At 40.4% G+C, this 22249-nt stretch overlaps 1 protein-coding gene across 1 annotated transcript in view; it reads right to left on the minus strand.

Annotated features, from left to right (window-relative positions):
* VWF (von Willebrand factor) overlaps positions 1 to 22249 on the minus strand; it is a 145656-nt gene that overhangs the window by 95504 nt on the left and 27903 nt on the right. Inside the window, exons 9-18 of the mRNA XM_084304359.1 lie at positions 22051 to 22162; positions 19791 to 19837; positions 15282 to 15418; positions 13772 to 13910; positions 13057 to 13157; positions 9315 to 9510; positions 8149 to 8364; positions 3125 to 3365; positions 2185 to 2279; positions 435 to 595 (exon numbers count right to left, since the gene is read on the minus strand). Coding sequence (XP_084160485.1) covers positions 435 to 595; positions 2185 to 2279; positions 3125 to 3365; positions 8149 to 8364; positions 9315 to 9510; positions 13057 to 13157; positions 13772 to 13910; positions 15282 to 15418; positions 19791 to 19837; positions 22051 to 22162 — 1445 coding nt within the window. The remainder of the gene's footprint in view (positions 1 to 434; positions 596 to 2184; positions 2280 to 3124; positions 3366 to 8148; positions 8365 to 9314; positions 9511 to 13056; positions 13158 to 13771; positions 13911 to 15281; positions 15419 to 19790; positions 19838 to 22050; positions 22163 to 22249) is intronic.

The raw sequence follows: 22249 nt of genomic DNA on the forward strand, positions 1-22249 counted from the left end.
AAAGGAAGGCAGCAGAACAGGCAGAGACTTGACCAGAAGACACTGAGAAGGGTTTGGCTGGATGTGGAGTGGGTAATTCGGGGTTGGATTTCTATGTATTTCTCTCTCTCTGACTAGGGATGTTCAGCAAGACTGAGGAAACATTTGGGAGGACAGATGAAGGAAGAATAAATTTGTCTTAAAGAAAAAAAAATGTGTTTTTTGTCTATTTCATTATCAATTATTACAAGCTTCATCTTCTATGCAGATATACTAGTTAGAAGGAGTGAGCACCTGTCCTAATATATATATTTTAAGCCAGCCATAAACCACAGAGTCACTGTGGAATGCTTCATAACCACATATTTCCAATCTGCAAGAAGACTGTCGATAGGAAATAATGAAGGCAATAAAAAGAAGGTCTGCTTCCCTGTGGCACAGTTAAGCCTGCTTACCATGCCTTTTGGACATAGGCATCCAGATATGCAGCCATGGCTGATGCACTCCAAGTCATAGTTCTGGCAAGTCTTGGCACACTCCAGCCCTTCAGCTCTTGGGTTGTTTGCAGGACAGATAAATGTTTCCATAGGTGATCTGCATGTCAAGCTCCTTTTTACTTTTAGAAATAAATTTACAAAAATCGCTATTAGAACTCAAGTATTACTAGCAAGTATTCTTCTAAAGGATGGATAAACACTGGTGTTGGAAAACAAAGTTTGAGTATACAATAGGGCAATACCACTACACTAATATTCATGACAATGTAAAGGTAACAGACCCCTTTTCTGGAGTGACCTCAGTTAGGCTAGCACAAAAGTGTGTATTCTAACATAGAAGCAAAAGGATCTGCATTAGGGTAAATACCATTTTATTGAAATAAACAGTTGGACTCCAGATCGCACTAGAGCTGCAAGCACACTTTAATTTGAAGCATATTTCAACCTGTAGACAGTGTGCACATATCAGCATAAAAACGATGCTCTGAGAAACACCAGCAACATATATTGTTGCATTTACACCCACCTCCAAAACTGAGTGTAACTGCATTGGTGATTGTTAATAACAATGCTCTTAGATTAAATACTAAGTTTTAAAACTCCAAAACTTCAGTTTCTGATAGAAAATTAGAATTTCCCAAGGAATTCTTTTTCAAGTGATGCTAGCAATATGCCTCTCAGAAGTTTTTTAAGTGTTAATGTACCCTATTCAATAAAATTATTTCTTCACAGTATTAAAGCATGCGTTTGGTAAGAGGTCAACATGATATACACCTAATAAGACTTTACCTGAAGGGGGGCAGACAGCAACACTGTTATGGGTGATCTACCAAGAAATGTTAAGCATGCCACTGTGCTGTATCAACCAGACAGATTTTCAGTGCTTTTCACTGCACTAAGGATGCTTTTCACATCCTTACTTGGCAGTAAGGATGCCTGGTAGTTTATCAGAAGAAGCAAAGGCAAACAAACTTTTGTCTCAAAGTCATGAGTCAAAAATTTTCTACAAACACCCTGAGCAAGTGCATTTGGCAACATGCCGTGGAAGACGCTGTATTTGTGATTACTCTTGGTGACTGTAGGGACATTTCCAGGCCTCACCCAATCCCCACTATCCCTGTTCTCTCTGAGAGATATCCAGTCTCAGACCCTGCTCTCTCATCACAATCCCATAAACTCTATCCAGGTAGCAGTGATGAACCAGAGAAAATCACAGACCAACACAATGCCTAGCTCAGCAAGGCAGTTTTCAGTCTCTGGGAGGTTTTACGGTGAGATGCCTCATGGCCAGAAGGCACACTTGGTGCATGGTAACAGTCTAACCTTCAGGCCACAAAAAACCTTTGCACTGGAAAGAAGACCTTGCTAGTCAGAAGCAAGAGGTATAAAGCCGGCTAGCTAGTGACGTCATACAATCCTCAAGCAGCAACTGGGGGCCTCAGATCACCAAAGAACCCCTTAACCTCTACAACTGCTAAGAAATGGTGGTTGGCTAAATATAATTTTGAGAGGTGGGACAAAATGAGCCCTGCATAATCCCATATAAACATTTTATTTCTATCTGTAACAACAACAAAGTAATAAGAAGACTCACAACAGCACCAGCACTCCAATCTCCGATACTTCTTCCCTACCCTGAATTACCATGAGACCAAAGAGGAAAAAGAAATGCAACAATAAATAATAACAAAAATTAATGCATACTAACTTCTGGCAGATGGCCTCTCATCAGCGAAAACATCTGGCAGGAAGGCACCAGGAGCTTTGTTTGTACTGCAGTGCATTAAACCATTTTCACAATAGCTAAGAAAAGCAAACAGATTTATGTTTAACAAATTGACATATAGCTTTCACTCATGCTGTTGTTTTCAGACAGGCCTGCAATGAACCAGTGAGAGCACCAAAATTACACCTGTCATTTGAACTGATCTGTTGCTTTCCATCCACTGTGTTTACCAGTGTTAAAGGCTGGATTATCCTTAAGATAATCACAGTGAAGTACTAGTATGGTAGCCGAGCTTTATGCTAGTTCCCATCCCACTGAATCTCATGCATCTGCACAGGCATGAAGCTGAGCAAGACAGTAGTCAGGCCCACTGCAGAGAGAGGTAAGGGACCACTCAGAGCCTGCAACATATGACTTCTGTGGTAGAAGAGAAAAGGAGAAGACACTGTTCCCAAACCTGGGCTTATTGAGATCCACCCAATTGCTGTGAGCCACCCAGCAATTACATTACTACTCTCAGTGTACCGCTACTCAATTAAACAATTAGAAATGCTTTTTAATATTTATCTCTTTGGTAGAGGTAATTAGGTTTTAACATTTAAGAAATATATTGTAGTACATTAAAGTGTCATTTTAAAAGCTTACAAAGTAGCTATGGTCAGTAACTGAACTTCATTTTGAACTGTCGGGAACTGTTCATGGAACAGGGCTTAATATCCTGTTTTCTGACTAAGGTGGCTTTTGAAATAATATGGATAAAGATGAAACAGCAAAACTTATTTAGGTTAGAGGCAAAATCTTGTTCACTTTTAATGTAGTTTCAGCAGCGGTAAAGAAACTAAGGAACAAAATCAGTTAGTCAGACTATCCAAAAATTTCTGAGTCACAGCACATAGGGATAAATTATGAACACTGCACTTACCACATGATGTAATGATCTGAAAAGACATCCTCTGGTTGGAAGATCTCACCATCATAGTAACAAGAACACTGGAACTTTGGTACACACTCCTTGCTCTCATCCAGGTAGTGCCCAGGGGGACAGTAGCAGCCTTCCATGCAGAATTCATTGCAGTCCTCATCTGGGTAGGACAGAGATCTGCAGGTCTGGTTGCACGGTGTCCCACATTGCCGGTAAATTTGGCCTTCAGGACAGGTCATTGCTGTTGAGATATGTGCACATGAAGTAAATTGGAATTTGATCTAAAGCCAACAAAAGCTGACTAACCTAGACTGTAAAGCTGTGGATTTAAAATGTATTTACTCAATTTATTCACCAATTGATGCCTGTATTACAGTGGCTTTCTTTTAACTCTGTAATAATATTGAAGCCTAGGGCATTGCTTATATGAACAAGCAAAACTTTACAAAGTGCAGTTTCCAATAAATGTTGAGACTTAACTGCAACCCCTGTGATGGAATTCCAACCACAAAATTTCATCCAGAATGAAAAACACAGACTCTGTCCAATTTTTGTCATTATTTGCATCTACAAGTCAGGAGCATGACAAGAATGTCATGGGCACATACACACTTCTCTTCCTTTTCAATATAGTCAGAAACAGTTTGGTCAAAATAATTAGAAACGTATGTCTCTGCCTTTGTACTACAACAGTACAAAGCCTCACAACCCAGCTCTCAGGGGTTTGTGGAAACAGGTGCAAATAACAAAGTCACTTAGTGATTGCGGAGCCAAACCTTGGAAACTAATGGTTTTTGATGATGAATTCATTTTTATGGAGACCTCATTATGGCTTTGGAGGCATACTGGATTCTTTGTTTATAAAGGTTTAACTCAATTCTACAGCACTAATTTTGAGGGAAGCTCCTCTGCATACACCAGCATCAGCACTAGGTGGCAGTTGTGACAACACATTTCAAAAGATGAGAAAACAGGTTAGTATTACCATGGGCTTTTCACAGGCCTCCTATTAACCAGGATTTACAAAACCTATCGTGTTTGTAGTAACCTTCCAGAGCAAATGGCCAGGGTCATAAGATTATGAAGTAGGATGTTCAGTGGAGTGAGGAAAGCAGCTGCAAACAAAAGTAGGCACATTTGTATTGTGCAAAAACCAACATGAAGGTTTCAAACCAAGGCAGCTCTTTCTCCTGTCATCCCTGCAGAACGATACAATAATTCCTGCCCCCCTGTTCTGTGATCACAAATCCCCAGGAAATGTAGCAGCAACGGCAGTAAAAGAAAAAAATATAGCAAGGCTAAAACCCTGCAACCTTACACAGCTGAAGGCAGAGCAGAAGTAACACTGAAGATAACAAAGCAAGATTAACATGCTATCAAATGCATAATGTTTACATTCACAAAATTCTTCTGAAATGAAGAATTACTCCTATTTACTGTAGAGAGGTGTGGTTGCACCAATATCCCCTCCCAACTTTATTGAGGTACCTGTAATCCAGACATGGGAGTGTAAACTGTAAACCCCTAATTTGAGGATCCAGGCAACAGGCATCAAAGGTGACTTGAAGCCTTCTTCAGAGCAGAGATCTCCCAGATTTGGGACTTGTGTCCAAACTATTTAACCTTCCTTTCACAACACAAAACCTAGAAATGCATATGTGCTTATCGACACAGTAGGCAGAGTAAGTACCTTCTAACTCAGAAATAAATATATGACTCTAGGTTCACTCACAGTTATAGAAGTCTTTGGCAGCTATTCACTGAACAGCGCTTCTCACTTACATGAACACAGTCTCTGCGGTAAACCAAATACTGAATAGGCACAGGTCAGGGCTGAAGACCATTTTAAAGGCATGTGCAAGTTAGTGGTAACACTCCCTGCCTACAAGGACATGTTTACAGTGGATCCCTTTTTTAGCTAAAGCTTTGTAACTCATCTTACCTGCCCATGCACTTCCTAACACTTAAAACATCCTCCGGTTTTCTGGTTCAATTACATAAGGCTACATTCACATTCCAAGTCCCACCACACTACTGCATCACCTCTCAGCAGTATCTGTTTTTAACAGCAAAAGGGCAAGACAACTGACCTGGGAGGGGACTGCTGTCTGTACACTTTGTAATAACACCATCACTGGAAAAAAAAAAAAAAAAATCCCCTTATTGCCAGGAAAATTAGAGGAAAAGGCGAGGTGCATCTAGTCATTCTACTGATGCCTGCTATAAAACTCAATAGTTCAATGCTGTGCTCTAAAGCTCAGCCTATCCTGGGGATAAGATGCAAATAGTGGGAAATCATTGGAAAATTTCTGTTTGTGAGGTTGTTCATACAGCTTCTTGTAGACAGGCTTTCAACCCAGAGTGAAAGAGACATAAGTCCTTACCAGTTTCTTGGGTAGTACAAGATGAAAACAGTCACATCTAGGTCAGAGGCTCTGCAAAAAGACTCACCGTGGCAGACTTAACACAGTTGCTCCATCAGCACCAGCTGGTATGCTGAGCCCCACAATGCAATGCAATCATTCTCAAATGCTGCTCAGATCCAGCACTCCTGGATCTACCATACAAATCCTCTCACAGAAGCCATGCAAACAAAATAAGCAACCAGCCTACCCCCACCAGATATGGGAAAATATTGGGATGATCAATAGGTCCCTAAAACCTGAAGAAAGATCTAGGGAATTGTTTATTGCTTCTCCTTTGCCACCAAACACTATACACATACATACATATGTAGACACACACATGTATACATACATGTATACACACACACAAGAGGCATGCTGTGCATCGGTGACACAGACCTTGACTTTATTGCCTATCTGCTCCTTCCACACACCACAAAAAACTGGCTCGACTGGTTATTCACAGTAGGCTGCAAGGGCAGGAGTCAGCTCTTAATCAAACAAAAATCATTTCAGAGACATGGGAGATGAATGTGTTTGTTAGCTTGATAGGAAGCAGAAACTGTGCCATGCTAATGACTTACCTCCCTGCCACTTCAAATCAAGCAAACGATTTCTGTCAAGTCATTCCCAAAAAACTGAATCTCAGTTGACCAATGTAGAAATGGAGCACTTGTTTAGTGCACCCCCATCAGCACAAATTACACAACTTGCACGTTCACATCTCCAGCCCATTAAAAGAGGGTATGTTCTCCTTCATGTGACAGGAGATTTCTGGAGCATCGAGATTATTTAATGGGGACTGATGGATCTGCAATCAGGGAAATTGTCACTTTATGAGAGCATAAAGCGCTCTGTAATGCACAGAGAAGAGGAAGCAGCACTGCACTATTAAAGATTAATTGTGAAAATTGACTTGTTCAATTACAGAAAGAACGATGGTGCATTATCGCTGCACTTTCTTTCAACCTCCAGACCTGCTCATTTTTAAAAGGATTTTTATTACATTATTGTTCCACTATCTGAACATTTACATAAATTAGGTAAAATATTATGAAACCATGCAGCAGTTTAATATAAACTGGTTTTGTTCTCATTCGCAGTAAATACTATCCAGCTTGCAGAAGCTATAGCCACTGTCCCTACAGGTACAGATCCTATCAAATGGAACACCAGTGACCTTTCTCTCTATCTACCCCTCCCTCTCCCTCCTAATTTCTACACACTGTGTTTATAAATGTTTTTTCCAGCCTCAGTTTGGGAAGAAGTATGAAACAGATCTGGAAGGCTTGCAAGCCTACATGCTTTTCATCAAAATTCTCAATTGTCTTCTTTCCTTAATAGAAAAGTTGTTTGGGAAAATGGAAAAACATCAATTTCACAAATATTTATGGGGAAAAGTGTGCATGTGTCCATCAAAATTCCATTGCAATGGATTTTTTTCCTACCATACTGATGTAACAGAAAGGCAAGCAATAAATAAAAAGTGTGTGCACCTTCTGTTCCAGCTTCTTAGCAGTTTGGCTATTAATCTTGCACTGGACTGATCTATGCAAAAACATTTTGTTACTCCATTTCCTCAAATCTGCAGTCTGAATTTTTTTTTATGCTCCTGCAACATCTCACCTTTTAGACTGCCAGCCTTTGAACCAGGGTTGCCAATTACTACAGGTGGGGTGCTGTAAATGATCCATAGGGGAATTCAAAACTCAACTCTTGTTGATTCTCATAGGAATTAAATGTCTACACAAAATGCCACAACCAAAGCTGTTTGTTGTGCTCAGTGATACAATTCACAGGCAGATAATCAAGTTTCAGGCTGTCATCTTGAACCAGCTTCCAAATCATATCAGAATTTACAAGGTGAAGAAGTAAAGGAGCTCAAGTGTGGTCAGCAAAATGATGTTCACCCACTAGCTGAATGATGTACATGAAAATAAGATTTGACATAGATCTCAGACCTCTGAGAGGGTGACAGGGTGGTAATCAAACTCCCAGGGAGTTCTTCAAACACTGGGACAGGTGCCAAAAAGGTTGCAGGATCTCTGTTCTTGGAGATATTCAAAAACAGCCTAGGCAAGGCCCTAGGAAATCTGCTGTAAATTAGCCCTGTTGTAAGCAGAAGACTGATAGAGGTCCCTTCTGACAAAAAATGAATCTATAATTTCACAGTTATGTTCTATGACACCACCTGACTGAGTACCTGCCTTTTTGCTTTCTCCATACCCTCAACTTCTGCTATGGTCAGGAGCTGGGGAAGCCTGGGCATCAAAGGTAGCAGAAAAGCTACATTACTACAAATCTCTTGGAGATTCCCACCCTGGGACATGCAAAAAGTTTTCAGATGAGTAGCTGAAACTTAAATGCAGCAGAAAATGGAAATCCAGTCAAAATTTTGAGGCTTCTCAGATGACTGTTTCTCCCTCACTGCTGAACAGTTTTTGCGAACAGTTCTTGCATCGTTGTTGGACCGGAGGAAAGATGTATTCTCTCAACATTTCTAAATGAAATATTTGGCAAAGTGCAGAAATCATCTCATTCTAGATATATCATTCAGCATCTGCAAGAAATTCCTCCAAGAAAAGAAAAGCAAGTAATTTTTAGGAGCATTTCACTTACGGCACAAGTTGGGTTCTCTCCACTGGACCAGAACATTTTTCCTAGCACATGCTGTTGCATAATTAGCAATCGCAGAGCACAAACAATCCTTGCCATTGGAGCAAGAGCAAACATCAAAGCGGCAGTTCTTCATGTAGGGAATGGGACTGACTTCACGGTGACAGGGTTCAAACACAGAAGACATCAGAACTGAGCAGGATTCCTCAGCATATTTGGCTAAATTGAAAAGAGAAAAATGATGTGCATGCATCAAATCAATCGGTGGTTTTCAAGAAAACATAGAAGAGACACAGTAAGCATTTTCTTTTGCTTTTGTGGAAAAAAAAAAAAAAAAACACAAACACAAACAAACAAAACAAACCACAAACAAACAAACAAAAAAAAAAGAACAGAAGAATAAAATAGGATCAAATAGGCATAGATAGCATCATAGCTCATAAGTCATGAGCTCCACTAAATGAATAATGTTTCACTAGTAAACCAAATCAAGGAAAAGCAATACTTTTATATTTTGTTACCACTATTTCTGGTGCTGTGCTTCCTTTTACAGGGCCCCTGCTTTCTGCTGCTTTTTATATTTGTAAAATTAAACCTCCTAGGCTGCACTCCACTCACAAATCAACAGTGCCTGATCTGGTCTATGGCCACAAAATTTGCTGTGTGCTTGCTTTTCCCAGAAATTGGAGCCTGTTGTAACACCTGGCACAAGAAGATTGCTCTGAGAATTGCTTCCAGTGTCCCAGCAGGACAGCCAAGCAGCACAGAGAAGAGGGAAGCTGACTGTTGGGATGCAGTAAGATCAGGAAGACAAGGGATTGAGAAAAGTGTCTAAGGTGCAAGGACACCTTAGGAATGAAAAGGACGGGTGTTCTGTCCACCCAGAGGGTGGAGAATGTATTGCTATCAGTGGCATATATTTGTGGAGTGGTTGTAATGGTCTAACTGGGACTGTCATTCAAACTGAATGGTAGCATGATCTCACATTACCGACTTTTGTTTTAAATTTTCACAAAACATTACATTTTCCACAGTAAGAATGCATTAATTGGAGTTTATTTTGTTTTCCCCCTTTTTTTTTTTTATTATTTTTTTCCTCTATTACATACAATAGAAGATCACAGGTTGTTGCACAACAGGACATGTTAATTTTGGATGGAGTTCAGTACCTAGATGAGGATTGAGATTGCAGGGGTCATTGTCTTGCTTTAACAAGTCTTGGCAGTCTGCATTCAGCTTCCAGGAGTTTCCAAAGTCTTCCAGAAGAGTTTCCACCATGCCAGAAGGAGTAAGAAAATCATCCCCTTGATTTCCATTGTAGTTTCCACATAGCCCGCACATTCTTTCGGTATACACTGGAGACAACTAAGGTACACAATGTTAGCCTGGTCATCTTCCAGAACAGATCACTACTGTAGAGCAAAATTTTCTAAAGAATGAACCATACACAGTTTAACAATCAAAGAATTTCTAAAATATATTCTAAAGCACTCTAGATGCAATTTCATTGTATTACGTCTTTAAACTACTCACAAAAATGCTATTATTAGTAGCTGCAGGAAAATTTTTGCATGCTACAATGATAACTTCAGATGGTAACTGAGGGTGAATAGGAGAAATAATGGCTTGCTTTTGTGCCTTAATGAGCAGTCTAGTGTAATCTTTCCCTCTTTTTCTCTTTTCATTCATATAAATGAACAGGATGATGGCAGGGGAGTATGTGTGGCATTTTTGAATATAGTGAGATCACAGAATCATAGAATGGCTTCGGTTGGAAGGGATGTTAAAGATAATCTAGTTGCAACCCCTCATCTGGGGCACCCACAACTTCTCTGGGAACCTGCTCCAGTGCCTTACCACCCTCTGAGTAAAGAATTTCCTCCTAATATCTAGTCTAAATCTCACTTCTTTTACTTCAAAACCATTCCCCCATGAGATGATTATATTACTAATGGAATAGTAGTTTGGGAAAAGATACAGCACCTGAAACCATTTCACATTTTAAAATAAAATTTTAAGATGAAGAATATTTAAACAGATTGTTTTGTGACAAAACAGAAACAATGTTGGAGTTGTTTCCCTTAATGTAAAGAAATGTTATTAAAATAAAGAAGAGAGCACTATCCCAAAGCTACATTACCTCACATTAGAACTTCCTCCCACCTAGAGAAATTTATCACACACTAAAAGAAACATTGCAAGAAACCCATAGAGCAACGTACTTTTTACCCTGCCTTATTCTTTGTGCAAACCAAGAGACATTTGAAATGGGACCCTAAACTTAGAAACACACAGGAGAAAATCTCCCAAACAATATTATTAATAGGAATGTGTCAATATCTTTTATTTCAGTAAGAATTGTCAGTTTATAGTAGATGTAGAGATCTGATACATCACAAATATTGCCAACTTTCCTTGGAAGCTAACTCAGTGCTTTAATGCTCCAGTAGCTCTGCATGCATTTTCTAGAGTGCTCTTAATCACGCTGGCAAGGGTAAATAGTGAAACAGAAACCAAAAAAGCTAGAACAAAACATTTTTGAAGAAAATTCTTGTTCTGTATAATTCAAAAATAAATATTAAAACATTCTCCAATATATAACCTAATACTAACCTCCCTTAAAACACAGAGGTCAGAGAATAAATACAAAGCATCAAAAAGAACAATCATGAATTCTTGGAGTATATGTACCCTTATTGCTCTGATGTCCAAGGACAGTATTTCCATTGTAGTTCATAGACACATAATGTCTATGTACTTCATAGACATGTACTTCATGTACATGTACTTCATAGACACATAACGCTACAAACAAATCCGAATTCTGACAAATTTTCAAAACACTGATACTTGAATGGAAGCTTGAATCACAAGTATCAAGTGGTCACAGAAAGGAGGGGGGGTGCTTCTTGAGGAATACACAATAGGGTTTTTTTTGTTGTTGTTTTGTTTTTTGTTTGCTTGTTTGTTGTTGTTTTGTTTTTTGTTTGCTTGTTTGTTTGATGTTGTTTTTTTTGTTTTTTTTTTTTTGTTTGTTTGTTTGTTTGTTTTTTGTTTTTTTTTTTTGCCACAAGACTGGCTGATGTAATGGAAGTGTATCACTTCCATGAATTGTCAGAAACATTTGGCAACAGTCAGCCTACAAATGCAGCACAATTTAACTCTCTAAAAGCAATTAAAAAGATGCTTCAGATACGTAACAAGGAGGGAACTCAGAGAAGAACTGAATAAATGCAGACAGTTGGAGAAACTTCCGCTGCTTTCAAAGTAAAAGGATCTGGAGCAGAAAATAAGATTTGTTTTATCTCTAAGGAAGAATTTGCTAGGCTATATGGGTCTCTGACCAGATCAATACAACAATAAAACCTACACACGTGCTTTCCAAACTTATTCCTGGTCTTTCTTCCCTGTTGTCCTTTCAACTCTTGTGCACACTCCTGAATGAGCTTTGATGAACATTATGCTTGTGCCAGATATAACATTTCAGACCGATTTCAGGGCAGGCAAGGAGAAGGTAAAAGCCATACCATGGTTCTGAAATGGCAAATCTCATTGCTTGGTAAAAACATCATCTCTGGGAAAACAGTTTTCTTCATTAAACATTGAGCAAAACTGCCCCACACAGGGTTCAGCTGCAGAGCTCCATTTACAAGCAGGGCTCAGATACATAGGGCTTGTGGTTAAGCACTCCTCCACACAAGAACAGCACGAGGATACGGGTCCACAGCCGCCCTACAACACGTGGGAGCATGCCTTGGCTGGCTTAGTGCCGGTAGCCTGCAGGTCTGCACACCAGGAAGCAATGCTAAGAGCAGACTCACACTTCTGAAGGAGCAAGTACGCCCTCAGAGATAACATTTGCAGTCCCCAGTGCCTACCAATCTAAAGAAACACTGTTTCTTGTACAAGCAGGAGGGTGATGGATGACTTAGTCTAAGTTGTTGTTTATCTTCTTGGCAGATGCAAAGACCACTGCAGCTCATTGTGGCTATGTAACCTGACCTTTCACATAACTCAGCCAGGACCTCGTTCTCATTTATTTGAGCTACAGTATCTCTTGGTATGGGGTTTCACAATTTAAGCATTCCAGAGATTCCAGAAGCCATTGGATCAGGGTCAGGTGTGTGTGTTGGCTTATTAGCTATCAGGAGAATATTCCACAGTAAACACCCTTATTCTCCTCCCTCACAGGATTTTCTGATCTGCAACTTACTCTGCAGCTTACAACAGACAAATATATATATTTGTATATAATTGTGTATATATATATACATAAAAGATTGCTGCATGAAACTTTCTGTTACTGCAGCTAAACTGCTTCCTTTACAGTTCATTTATTTTAAAACTGGTTTGAGCATTCTACTGCTGTCTGCAGCACAGGCAAATCCTAATTGATAATCAAGACTGACATTAAACATTCCTCAGAGTAGAAGAGGCATGCAACATATATTGTACCAGTTAATTGATCTTTCCTGGAAATTATAAATAACTGTGTCCCTGGAGCCACATTCTTCCCTTATTTTAAGCCATATGAATCCATTGCTATAGAAAGGACAGTCAAAGCTAATGAAAACAAAAAATTCAGTTTGGAGGATATCTGCTGAACAAAACATAAAACTATTCATGGTTAATAATGGCTGTCATTGCACAAAAATGAGGGGAAAAAAAAAAAAAAAAAAAAAAAAAAAAAAAGAGAGCTACCACGCTGCTGTAGGATGAAAATATTTGTTTCTGGAATACAAAAGGACATGTATATTGCTCTGGGGGTAGCAAAGGAGAATGGAATTTCTACCATGCAACAGAAAACAATTTCTCACTTCAGACAAGAAAATTTCTGTACATGTTTGGGTGGGACAAGAGGTAGTGAAAAGACAGAAATAAAGCAGACAGAAAGAACGTGAGAAAGATAACCTTCACAAGGAGTTCACCATGGCCATCCCAGTCAATCTGCAAATCTTCCCCATAGGTAAGGCGAACCGAAGTCCTCATCATGTGTTGGATCCGAAGGGCACCTTAAGGCAACCACAGTGTCAGCCAAGTCTAGATGCATCATTTCATTCTCTGGGACTGCTGCAGCCCTCTGAACAGAACAACAGGGTAGCTGCCACAAAGCAGGGCAACAGGGGCACACAGGTCTGCCAAAGCAAGGAGCACAAACTATCCCCCTTCAGGCTTCCCAAACTTTGTGCCTGCTCAGCAGATTACAATTGTGTTAACTTGTCCATAGGCTCTGCTTTACAGTACTTAGGAGCCCTACAATGTGCATTCTGAAAAAAAGAATATTAAGTATTAATTTTGACATTTTGCTAGATAACTGGTGGGATTTTAAGCTTCTGTATATATACATATTATTTAGAAAATAATAATAATATTAATAATTAATATACCAATAGCAGTTTTCAACATCACCCAAATCCAGACCAACTTAATTCTGCTGACTTTTAGAAGTGCTGACCCAAAATGTGTCAGCTGGAGAAGCTGGAATGACAGAACTTCTAGAACACGGAAATACAGAGGCAGCAAGTGATAATTTGGTATGGAAAACACATTTTGATAGAACTGACACAGAAAAGACTAACAAAGGGGACACTTTTAGTGGCTAGCCAGTTATCCCACACAAACACACCTTGTAGCAAAGGAATCTGTATGTCTTGTCCATTCAGTGAAATTCCTCCTCCATGTTTCATTTTAATCAGGCTGTTGTCCATATCTTGGATTCGGACAGAAGCTGAGCGAGTGCATACAGCATCAGGATCATCTGCACACTACAGAGAAGTGAAAATGTGCCATGAACCTCAGTATTTCACTTTACTGGTGACTTAGCCCCAGGCTCACAAAAGGCATTTCAACATCTAATTCAGGAGGTGTTAAGCGCCTCGATGGTTTTACAGACCTAGCCTCTGAAGCCCACAAACACCAGGCTGGCAGTCTTTGCTCCATTATGCTGTTAACCACACACCAGGGAGCTTTCTGCACCTCCTGGCCTGGAAAGCAGTCTGCAGAAACTACACTGCAGCAGTGTCAGCAGGACACTAGGGAAGCCTGCGCTGGTCTCACTGCTGTAGGGGCAAGCAATCCACCTCAGAGCCCATCACCCTGGGAAAGAGCCATGAAGTTCACACTACCCAGTTCACACCCAGGACTGATAGGGTGTTTATTTTACCAGTTGTGGGTTATGCAGATGAGGAACAAGGCCCCAGTTTTCCTCCCTGGTTTCGAAAGCAGTTTCAATGGAAACATGTTTTGCAAGTTTCCAAACACAGATGACTCAGAGATGCATTATCAGAGCTTTCTGATGTAGGCTACAGACGTAGATGGTGTGTATATCCGTCACACCCCCATTCCTCTGAAGCCTGCAGCTCCTCTGTTGCTTGTGCCCTGTGCCTCTTTCCTCTCCTCCTGCAAGGCAGACCGATACTTCTCCTCGCTCCTATAAATCTCCTGACTCAGCCGCACCTCTCCCTGTCTGTAGATCCCACCCCTGTTCCTGATTCAGAACCCTTCCAGTCTCCAAGCTCATTCACCTCTTCCCACACGCAACCAGTCAATCAGCTTAAAGACAGGCTTCACCTCTCCGTGGCACCCCATACAGTGTTTCCTTCCCTCCCCATTTTGGTCCAGCTTCCTTTCCAACCTGTCTCCATTCTCTGACCATTCAGTTGCCTTTCTCACTTTCTTCAGGGGAAGCAGTGGAGAATGCCAGGAGGTGCTGAGAGGCCAGAGAGCAATAGCAATGATCCAGCTACTTAACCAAATGAAAAGTAACCCACGATGTTACTCTGCCACTGCACTCCACTCAGTGTCTGAGGAAATGCATTTTCCGTAGGTGCTGGTGAGCCACTAGCCTTCAGGGAGCTTAGTAAGGGGTGCACCTTCTCCTGTGTGCATTTGCTCGGCTGCCAGAGAGACAGCAGAAGCTCATTCTCCAAATCACATTATAAATTTGAATCTCCAGGTAGGCTCCTGAGAATGGCAGCCTATTAACCAAGGAGAAAGACTGCATCTGTTATTTAAACTGATTATTTCATAGGAAAATTACTTCTGTTTGTCTGTGCATCTGCAACTCGTATCATACTTCCACAGCCCTTCCCGCTCTCTCAAGAGCATGCACTTGCACAGGCCAAAACTGCTGTTACCTGGACAGTCTCGATGATAACAGAAAAGGAATTTTCCACACAGTCTTTGGCAAATAAGTACTGGCAAATCCCACTGAAGGTGAAATACTTGTTGTCAAAGGTTTTGAAATGGGATTGGCCGGTGACAGAGCACTCCCCTGGAAAACATGTAGAGCAGTTAATCACCCCGGTGCAAGCTTTGAGTAAAATCCTGTCCTACCATGCCATGGAAGGGGAACAGCAGTCGGGTGGCTGCACAGACACCATGTCCCCTGCAGGCTGGAGAGCACGGACAAGATGCTTATCTCACTGTTTATTCCTGTAAGTCATTACCAGTAGCAACAGCGGCGCCAACAAAAGCTGGGAAACATGGTATAAATCACATTCAAGAACTGAAATTCATGTCCACAGAAAAGCCTATCCAATGCTTCAAAAGGAAGCTTACGAGGACATCAGAGAAGGCCTTAGTTCCCTGCACTGAAGTGAATTTGATTCTTCTGTGGTATATACCTGCGTGGCCCTGAGAAATCAGCACAGCTTCTCAATGTTTCTTCTGGCTGGCTTATACACAAATCACACCAGTTTAAGTAAACTAGTTTATTGAACTTTGAACTGAAGGTTTTAGTCTAATTAAAATTTACCTTAAGGTATTTTAATCTGAACCTAACTAATGGATGCTGATGGCACTAGCCAATTTTAAACAACATTCCCTACTCCCTTTTATGTAGCAACCAAGTTTCCTGCTTTATAAAATGAGGAAACTGATGCACAGAGGGTGGAAGTGCTAATGTCCAAGATCGCTACAGCCCATTTGTGGCAGAGCTGAGAAAGGTCCTCAGGATTCCCCAGCTGCACTGACAGTGTTGTGCTCTGGGTCACAGAGCCCCTTTACGCCTATGCAAGGGCTTGCAACATCTTGGCTTAGTACACTTGAAAAACACTTTTTCTTAGACCAGAGTCACATATCTGCACCCACAGACCTGATCGCAGAATGCAGGAGTTTTTACAGAGCTAAAGATCAAAATTTGTAGCAATACTTTTTGAACTCTCACTGCTCTTCTTCTGCAGAGGTACTTCATTTTCTATATATGTTACACAGTTTTGTCCTGGCAGACTGACAGCCATGTCTTTGTCAATCTGCTTGTGCTTTTATAGCATTACAGTACGGTTTTATAAAGGCGACAGTGCCTGAAAGCTTCCTTCACAATGGCCTTTTTTAACACAGACCCAAAATAAGTGTTGATTCCCTTGTTGGGCTGCCTTGAATACCAGTAACTTCTTCTAACATTAAAGTAAGAATACATGTACTTTATCAGAATGAAGAGCTGGAAGACAATCACAGATGGAGTTCTTCCAAGGGCAGAATTTATGCAGATAATTATTCTCAACCACTATCTTAATTAACAAACTAAATAGAGTAAAATACATAAAGCTAAAAATAAATCTATAGTTATAATAGCTAAATCTAAAGTCCTTACAGAATAATACAAAAGTCTGTCTTGCCCACACTTCTACAAAAAGAAGCTATTGAAACATTTCAACATCTTAACATATTTTTGTACGTTGTGGCTTTCCATTTTCAGGACTGCAGTATTCAGGACACACAGCTGGGATATAGCCCCCTGCTATGCTACAGCCTCTGCAAATACATTAGGAAGGTTCCAACTTCAAACTTTGTCCTACAAACAAAGTCTTTCATATGAGCTTTACACATAGAGATGTTCCTACTGCAAACAAGGGGTTTCTCCTTGCCTAGAACAAAGTTCAGGTGCTGCGCCTGCATTGACAGTGCTGACAAAGGATGGAGAAAGTTTAATGTTACAGTTTGGCAGGTTAAGCCCATGACTTTCTCTCCACTGCCTTTGAGTCCCGTGGAAGTTCTGCCTAATGAATGCCAAAAGGAAATTTTGCTCTTCTCCATAATATTCAGCGTTAACTTCCTGAGAAGCCCCAGTGTTTCACTGCTCTGATTCACCCTAAGAAAAATCTAGTACTCACTGAACATTTGTCATCCCCCATCTGTTTGGAGGGTAGCTTGGTAAATACAAAAATAAAAATAAATTTTAAAACCACACTTTCTGTTAGAATAAGCTTAGACAAATGTAAAACAAGTGTTACTCTAATCAACTATACAGTCAGTTAGCTACTAGACATGGAGACCTAAAAAAAACAATAATGCACCACATTATGTGCAGGTTGATTTTCAGGGTGTTCTCTGCAACCAAGAACCCAAAAAACAGGTTTGAGCCTGAAGAGCTATAGCCCGCTCCCCGAGACAAGTCCCAGCCCTTTGGCATTGGTCCTGGAACTGAAATTTCTTTCCTGAGGCAAAGTCTCTTCTTATGGGTCCCTCTATCTATTCCATTTGGTTTAATGCAACCCACGAGATTTCCTGAAACCCACAGCCCTCATAATTAATTTAATTATGATATCAGCTTGAGAGCTTCTTGCTAGTGCTATCCTGCTATTGGTAGTTGGCTGACACAAGACTGTCTTCTGAAACACCGCCTCCAGCTGGGTACCCAGCTCTATCAACTAATTTACAGCTAGGCAATTCATTCATACAATATACAGGAGCCCTTTCCTGACAATTGTTAGTAAAAAAGAATGAAATTACCTTGAGTTTTTGGGAGTCTAAATGTATGAATTATCTGTGGTGATTTCAGACAGACATGATTTCAGAAGTAGTTGTTACAAAAATACTCAATCAGTAATAAAAATATGCTGTAATATTGCTTCAAATTTAGACAGAACAGGATAGGGTACAACAATAACATGGCTACTGTTGCTATCAAAGACTGCTACTTCAGAAAGTTTTGCTGCCCAGCCATAGAAGAGTTTGTAGATGTCAGTGGGTACCTGTATAACAGCTGCACTTCTGGGACCTTCTGGGCCTTATACAAGCCTAGCTGAAAATGATTTGGGTATGTTGGCTGACGGCACAAAAATAAGTTAGTTTTGCTTTTGACTTCTGATTCTGCAGAGCTTCCCAACTCGGAAAAAGGTAGCGATTTCCCCTTGCACAAAGCTGTATATTGATACCTGATCACAGACCTCAATTTCAGGCTTACCTTCATTTCTATAATCTATGGAGAAAAAATGGCTGGGGTTAAGAATAAGAGTTTGGCCCACGTATTATTCATAGTAGCCCAGAAAGCAAGGAGATTAAAATCTATACTCTAGTTCAAAAGCAAAGTTCAAAAAGACCTATTCCTCATTTGTAAATATGTTACTGCCCATTATCTAGAAGACATAAATATCCTGGATCTGTGTCCTTGATTTTGTGTTGTACTGAGGCTCCCTGTACCTGGAGAGATCTCTACTGAAAACCTCAAGCACAGGGTTTCTCACAGTCCTGCTTGGCATAGCACAGTAAAAATGTCATTTCTATTTTGAACATTTGCGTACCCACTCTTTCACTAATTTTTTTTTTCCTTTTTTTTTTTTTTTTTTCCTGATGACATTTTGGGGCAAGTGCTCTTTTAGTCCAAAGCAGGAGGAAATGCTGCATTAATGGGTCAGTCAAACTTACTGCTAAGAGAAAGACAGACTTTGATAAACATTTCTAATTCTCCTAATTTGTGAGGATTGCACAGTTGCATGTCACAATAAATAAACAATTAAATGAATAAATAGCCTATCTGCTCTCCTTTTTCCAACCCTGGTCTCCTTCTCAGTCCTTCAACTCTCAGGTCACAAAAGCAATGAGGAAGAGCAAGATAAAGATCTGTGCTCTCTCGCTGCAGACTCCAACACACAACACAAGCAGAGACAGATGTTGTTTCAGGTCAAGCAGGCCTTTCTGTGGCTGAGCATAGTACAGGAACTGAGTCAGAGGACTGACCACAGACCTGCCAGGAGGAAACAAGGAAGGAGACACTTTGCTGGACAATGCACAGAACAAAAAGTCACATTGACCATGGAGGCAAAAGCTGAGACAGTAGCCACATGTACTGGTGAGTTTGGGAGGTGGTGAACAAGAACTTTGGGAGCAACAATATCTACAGATTCGCCCCTCCTGTCTGACACCACCTGTGGAAGGAAGGTCATCCACCTTCTCCTAGAGGCTAGAGATCCTTCACCTGTAAGGTGACCTTTGGTGCCAAAATCCAAGGGGAATCAGGAGTTACCCAATCTACTCCCAGTACTTCAAGTTATAACATCAGTAAAAACATACTGGTTTAGAAAGTTGGCTACCTGCACAAAGCAGCCCAACAGTGTTCCTCTACCTGAAATCTGTTCCTCTGATCATACAGACCCTTATATTTTGGTAAAGTAATCAAAAGAGGAACCAATTTTGTTACTAAACAGGAATTTTAATTGCTAAACATACAGTACAACATCTGTTTTGTCTCACAGGGAGAACATCTGAAATATAATACCACGTGGCTTGCACTGGAGTATGCAGGTAAGAATAAAGACAAATTCACTGTTTGTGTGGAAAAAAAAATGTACGTTGGGTGTAAATGGGAGGGATGTAGACAATATTTACTTACATGTCAAAACCTAAAAACAATAGGTCCAACATACCTGGGCATTCCCCATTGCTGCAGATCCAGATGCCACGTCGACAAATGCTAGGAAACATAATTATAAGTTATGCAAGAATATGTGAATTCATATCTTCTGTTGCAAGCTTTTCCCAAATAAATGAAATATGGCCCCTGTTTTAGGGAAATTAGACCAGCCCCCAGCATACTTTCAATCTCCCATAATCTTGTTTCTTAATATATCCATCCTCCTGATCTCTTCTACCATCATTTGACAGCAACTGCTGACAATATGAGCTGGAATGGTTGAAAAATTAAAGAACTTATTTTTTTCCAAAAACATTTAATAGTTTACAACTATATTCCACTGATGTGGAATTAGTTTTAAATGCAAATCTCAAGATATGTCTATTACTATGACGGAATTTTAGAGGGGAAAAAAAAAAGAAAAAAAAAAAAAAAAAAAAAAAGAACCTGTGGAAATAATACCTACAACCCCCAGTTCAAGGAAGGAAACTTCAAAGGTAAATAAGGTGGCTTAGGACCTTGCCCATTTGATTTCAGAAATATCCAGAATGGCTCTTCTGGGCAGCTGTCTCAGTGCTACACCGTCCCAAGGGAATATTTATTTCTAATGTCTAAATGGAATTTCCATTGTCTCAACTCATGTCCATCACTTTTTGCTCCTTTTCTGTTTGCCTCTGAGAAGATTTTGTCCCTGTCTTCCTTACAGCCCCCCTTTAGGTAGTGAAAGTTTCCCCCATTAGCCTTTAAACAAATCTAGATCCCTTTGCTTCTCCTCATGCTTCTCTTCCCCAGTCATTTCCAGAGTCCTCCACTAGACTATCTCCCGTTTGTCAACCTTCCTCTTGCAGTGGCCATTACATCAGTACTGACCAGCACTGGCCACACTACTCCAGGCATGGCCTCATCAGTTTGACCCAAAAGGCAATAAGCCTTGTCCTTTGCCAGCTGGCTAGACTTCTGCTCATGCAGACCTTTATCACTGTAACTGTACACTGCTGACTTAAGCTTCTCTTGCTCAGTTTCCCTTTCTCTGCAAAGAGTTTTTTCTGGTTTAATGTCTTTGAGTGGTGGATTTAGTGCCATCCCCAGAGGTGCTACCAGTAACCAGTAACAGGCACTGACAGTCATCGAGATTGCTGTCATTCTTGGATCTGTGATGTCAAGCTGGTCAATCCTAGAATCTCCAGCTGAAATAATTTTTCAAGAGATGCTAGACTTCTTTTATTTCTTTAATTATTCCAGCCCTTGAAAACCACTTGTGGGTAGTCAGTTTACTCAGGATGGTGAATGCTGAATTGATGGAACAACATTCATAGAATCACGGAATCACTGAGGTTGGAAAAGACCTCTAAGATCATCAGGTCCAAACAATTCTCCACAGCATTATCAAATCTGAATAACAGGAAATATTTTCTAACAATGCAGTCTATCAGGCAGCATTAACCTCTCAAAAACACTATGGTTGAACAATGTGGCCAAGCTCAGAGCTGCAAACAGTTCCAGAAAAAAAGATAAAATGCTAATGTCCTGATTATGGTTCATATTCTGTGATACATGGCGCCAGTAATGAAAAACTTCTGGTTAATAGTGATGACACATACACCATTTTTCTTCTGCATATGGTGGCTCTGACTTAGTCCCTCTTCTTTGGTCTAATTGGAAACATCTGTGCTCGGTGTTGTCTGAACTCCTTACATAAATACATTCACACTTACATATACCAGATCAAGAATACATTACTCATTCCCCTTCCTTTCTTTAGGCAGCTAGCCTTCCCCTTCAGAATGGCATTTGTGAGTGAAAGAAAAATTGTGATCCATGCAGCTGGGAAGATCCATTAGCTTTGTGAGAAGTTTCAAGGACGTGCCTGAGCTAACTCTTCTTGGAAAGAAACTGGTTTTAGAGGTCAAATACATATAGGAAGTTGAAACAAAGACACCACTGCTGACACCAACCAGACATGGGAACCTGCCAGTCTGTCTTATCCACAGGAAACAGGTAGTTCTCTACTGTTTGAGGGAGTATGACCCTCACATTGTTCTGTCAGGCCAAATATCCCTTTAAAGGCAAAGCTGATTTTGTATTTGTCAACAGCTCACTTCTTGGAAGGGGATGGTGTTTCCAATAAGAGATCAGGTCCTTTGCCAATGTAAATAAGTATTTTTAAGAAGAGACAGAGAGAGAGATCTAGATAGATCATCTAAAACAGTCACCAAAAATGTGTGCAGTACCCTAGAACAACAGCAACCATACCACAGCAACACTGATTTTACCATGAGTTGCAGTCCCGGGAGATGGTGAACCCAGGAGGATAATGTCTTCCAGAGTGGATGCAGGAGCAGTCAGAGCTTTCAATGCAGTGTTCACCGTCAAGGAGCTTTCCCTCTGGATAGATCAGGTAACAACAGCACATGCACATACAACACACACACATGGACAGAAACATAAATATGATTACATTTTCTGGTTCTT

The sequence above is a fragment of the Netta rufina genome (genome assembly GCF_964035555.1).
Source record: "Netta rufina genome assembly, chromosome: 1".
Taxonomy (NCBI): Eukaryota; Metazoa; Chordata; class Aves; order Anseriformes; family Anatidae; genus Netta; species Netta rufina.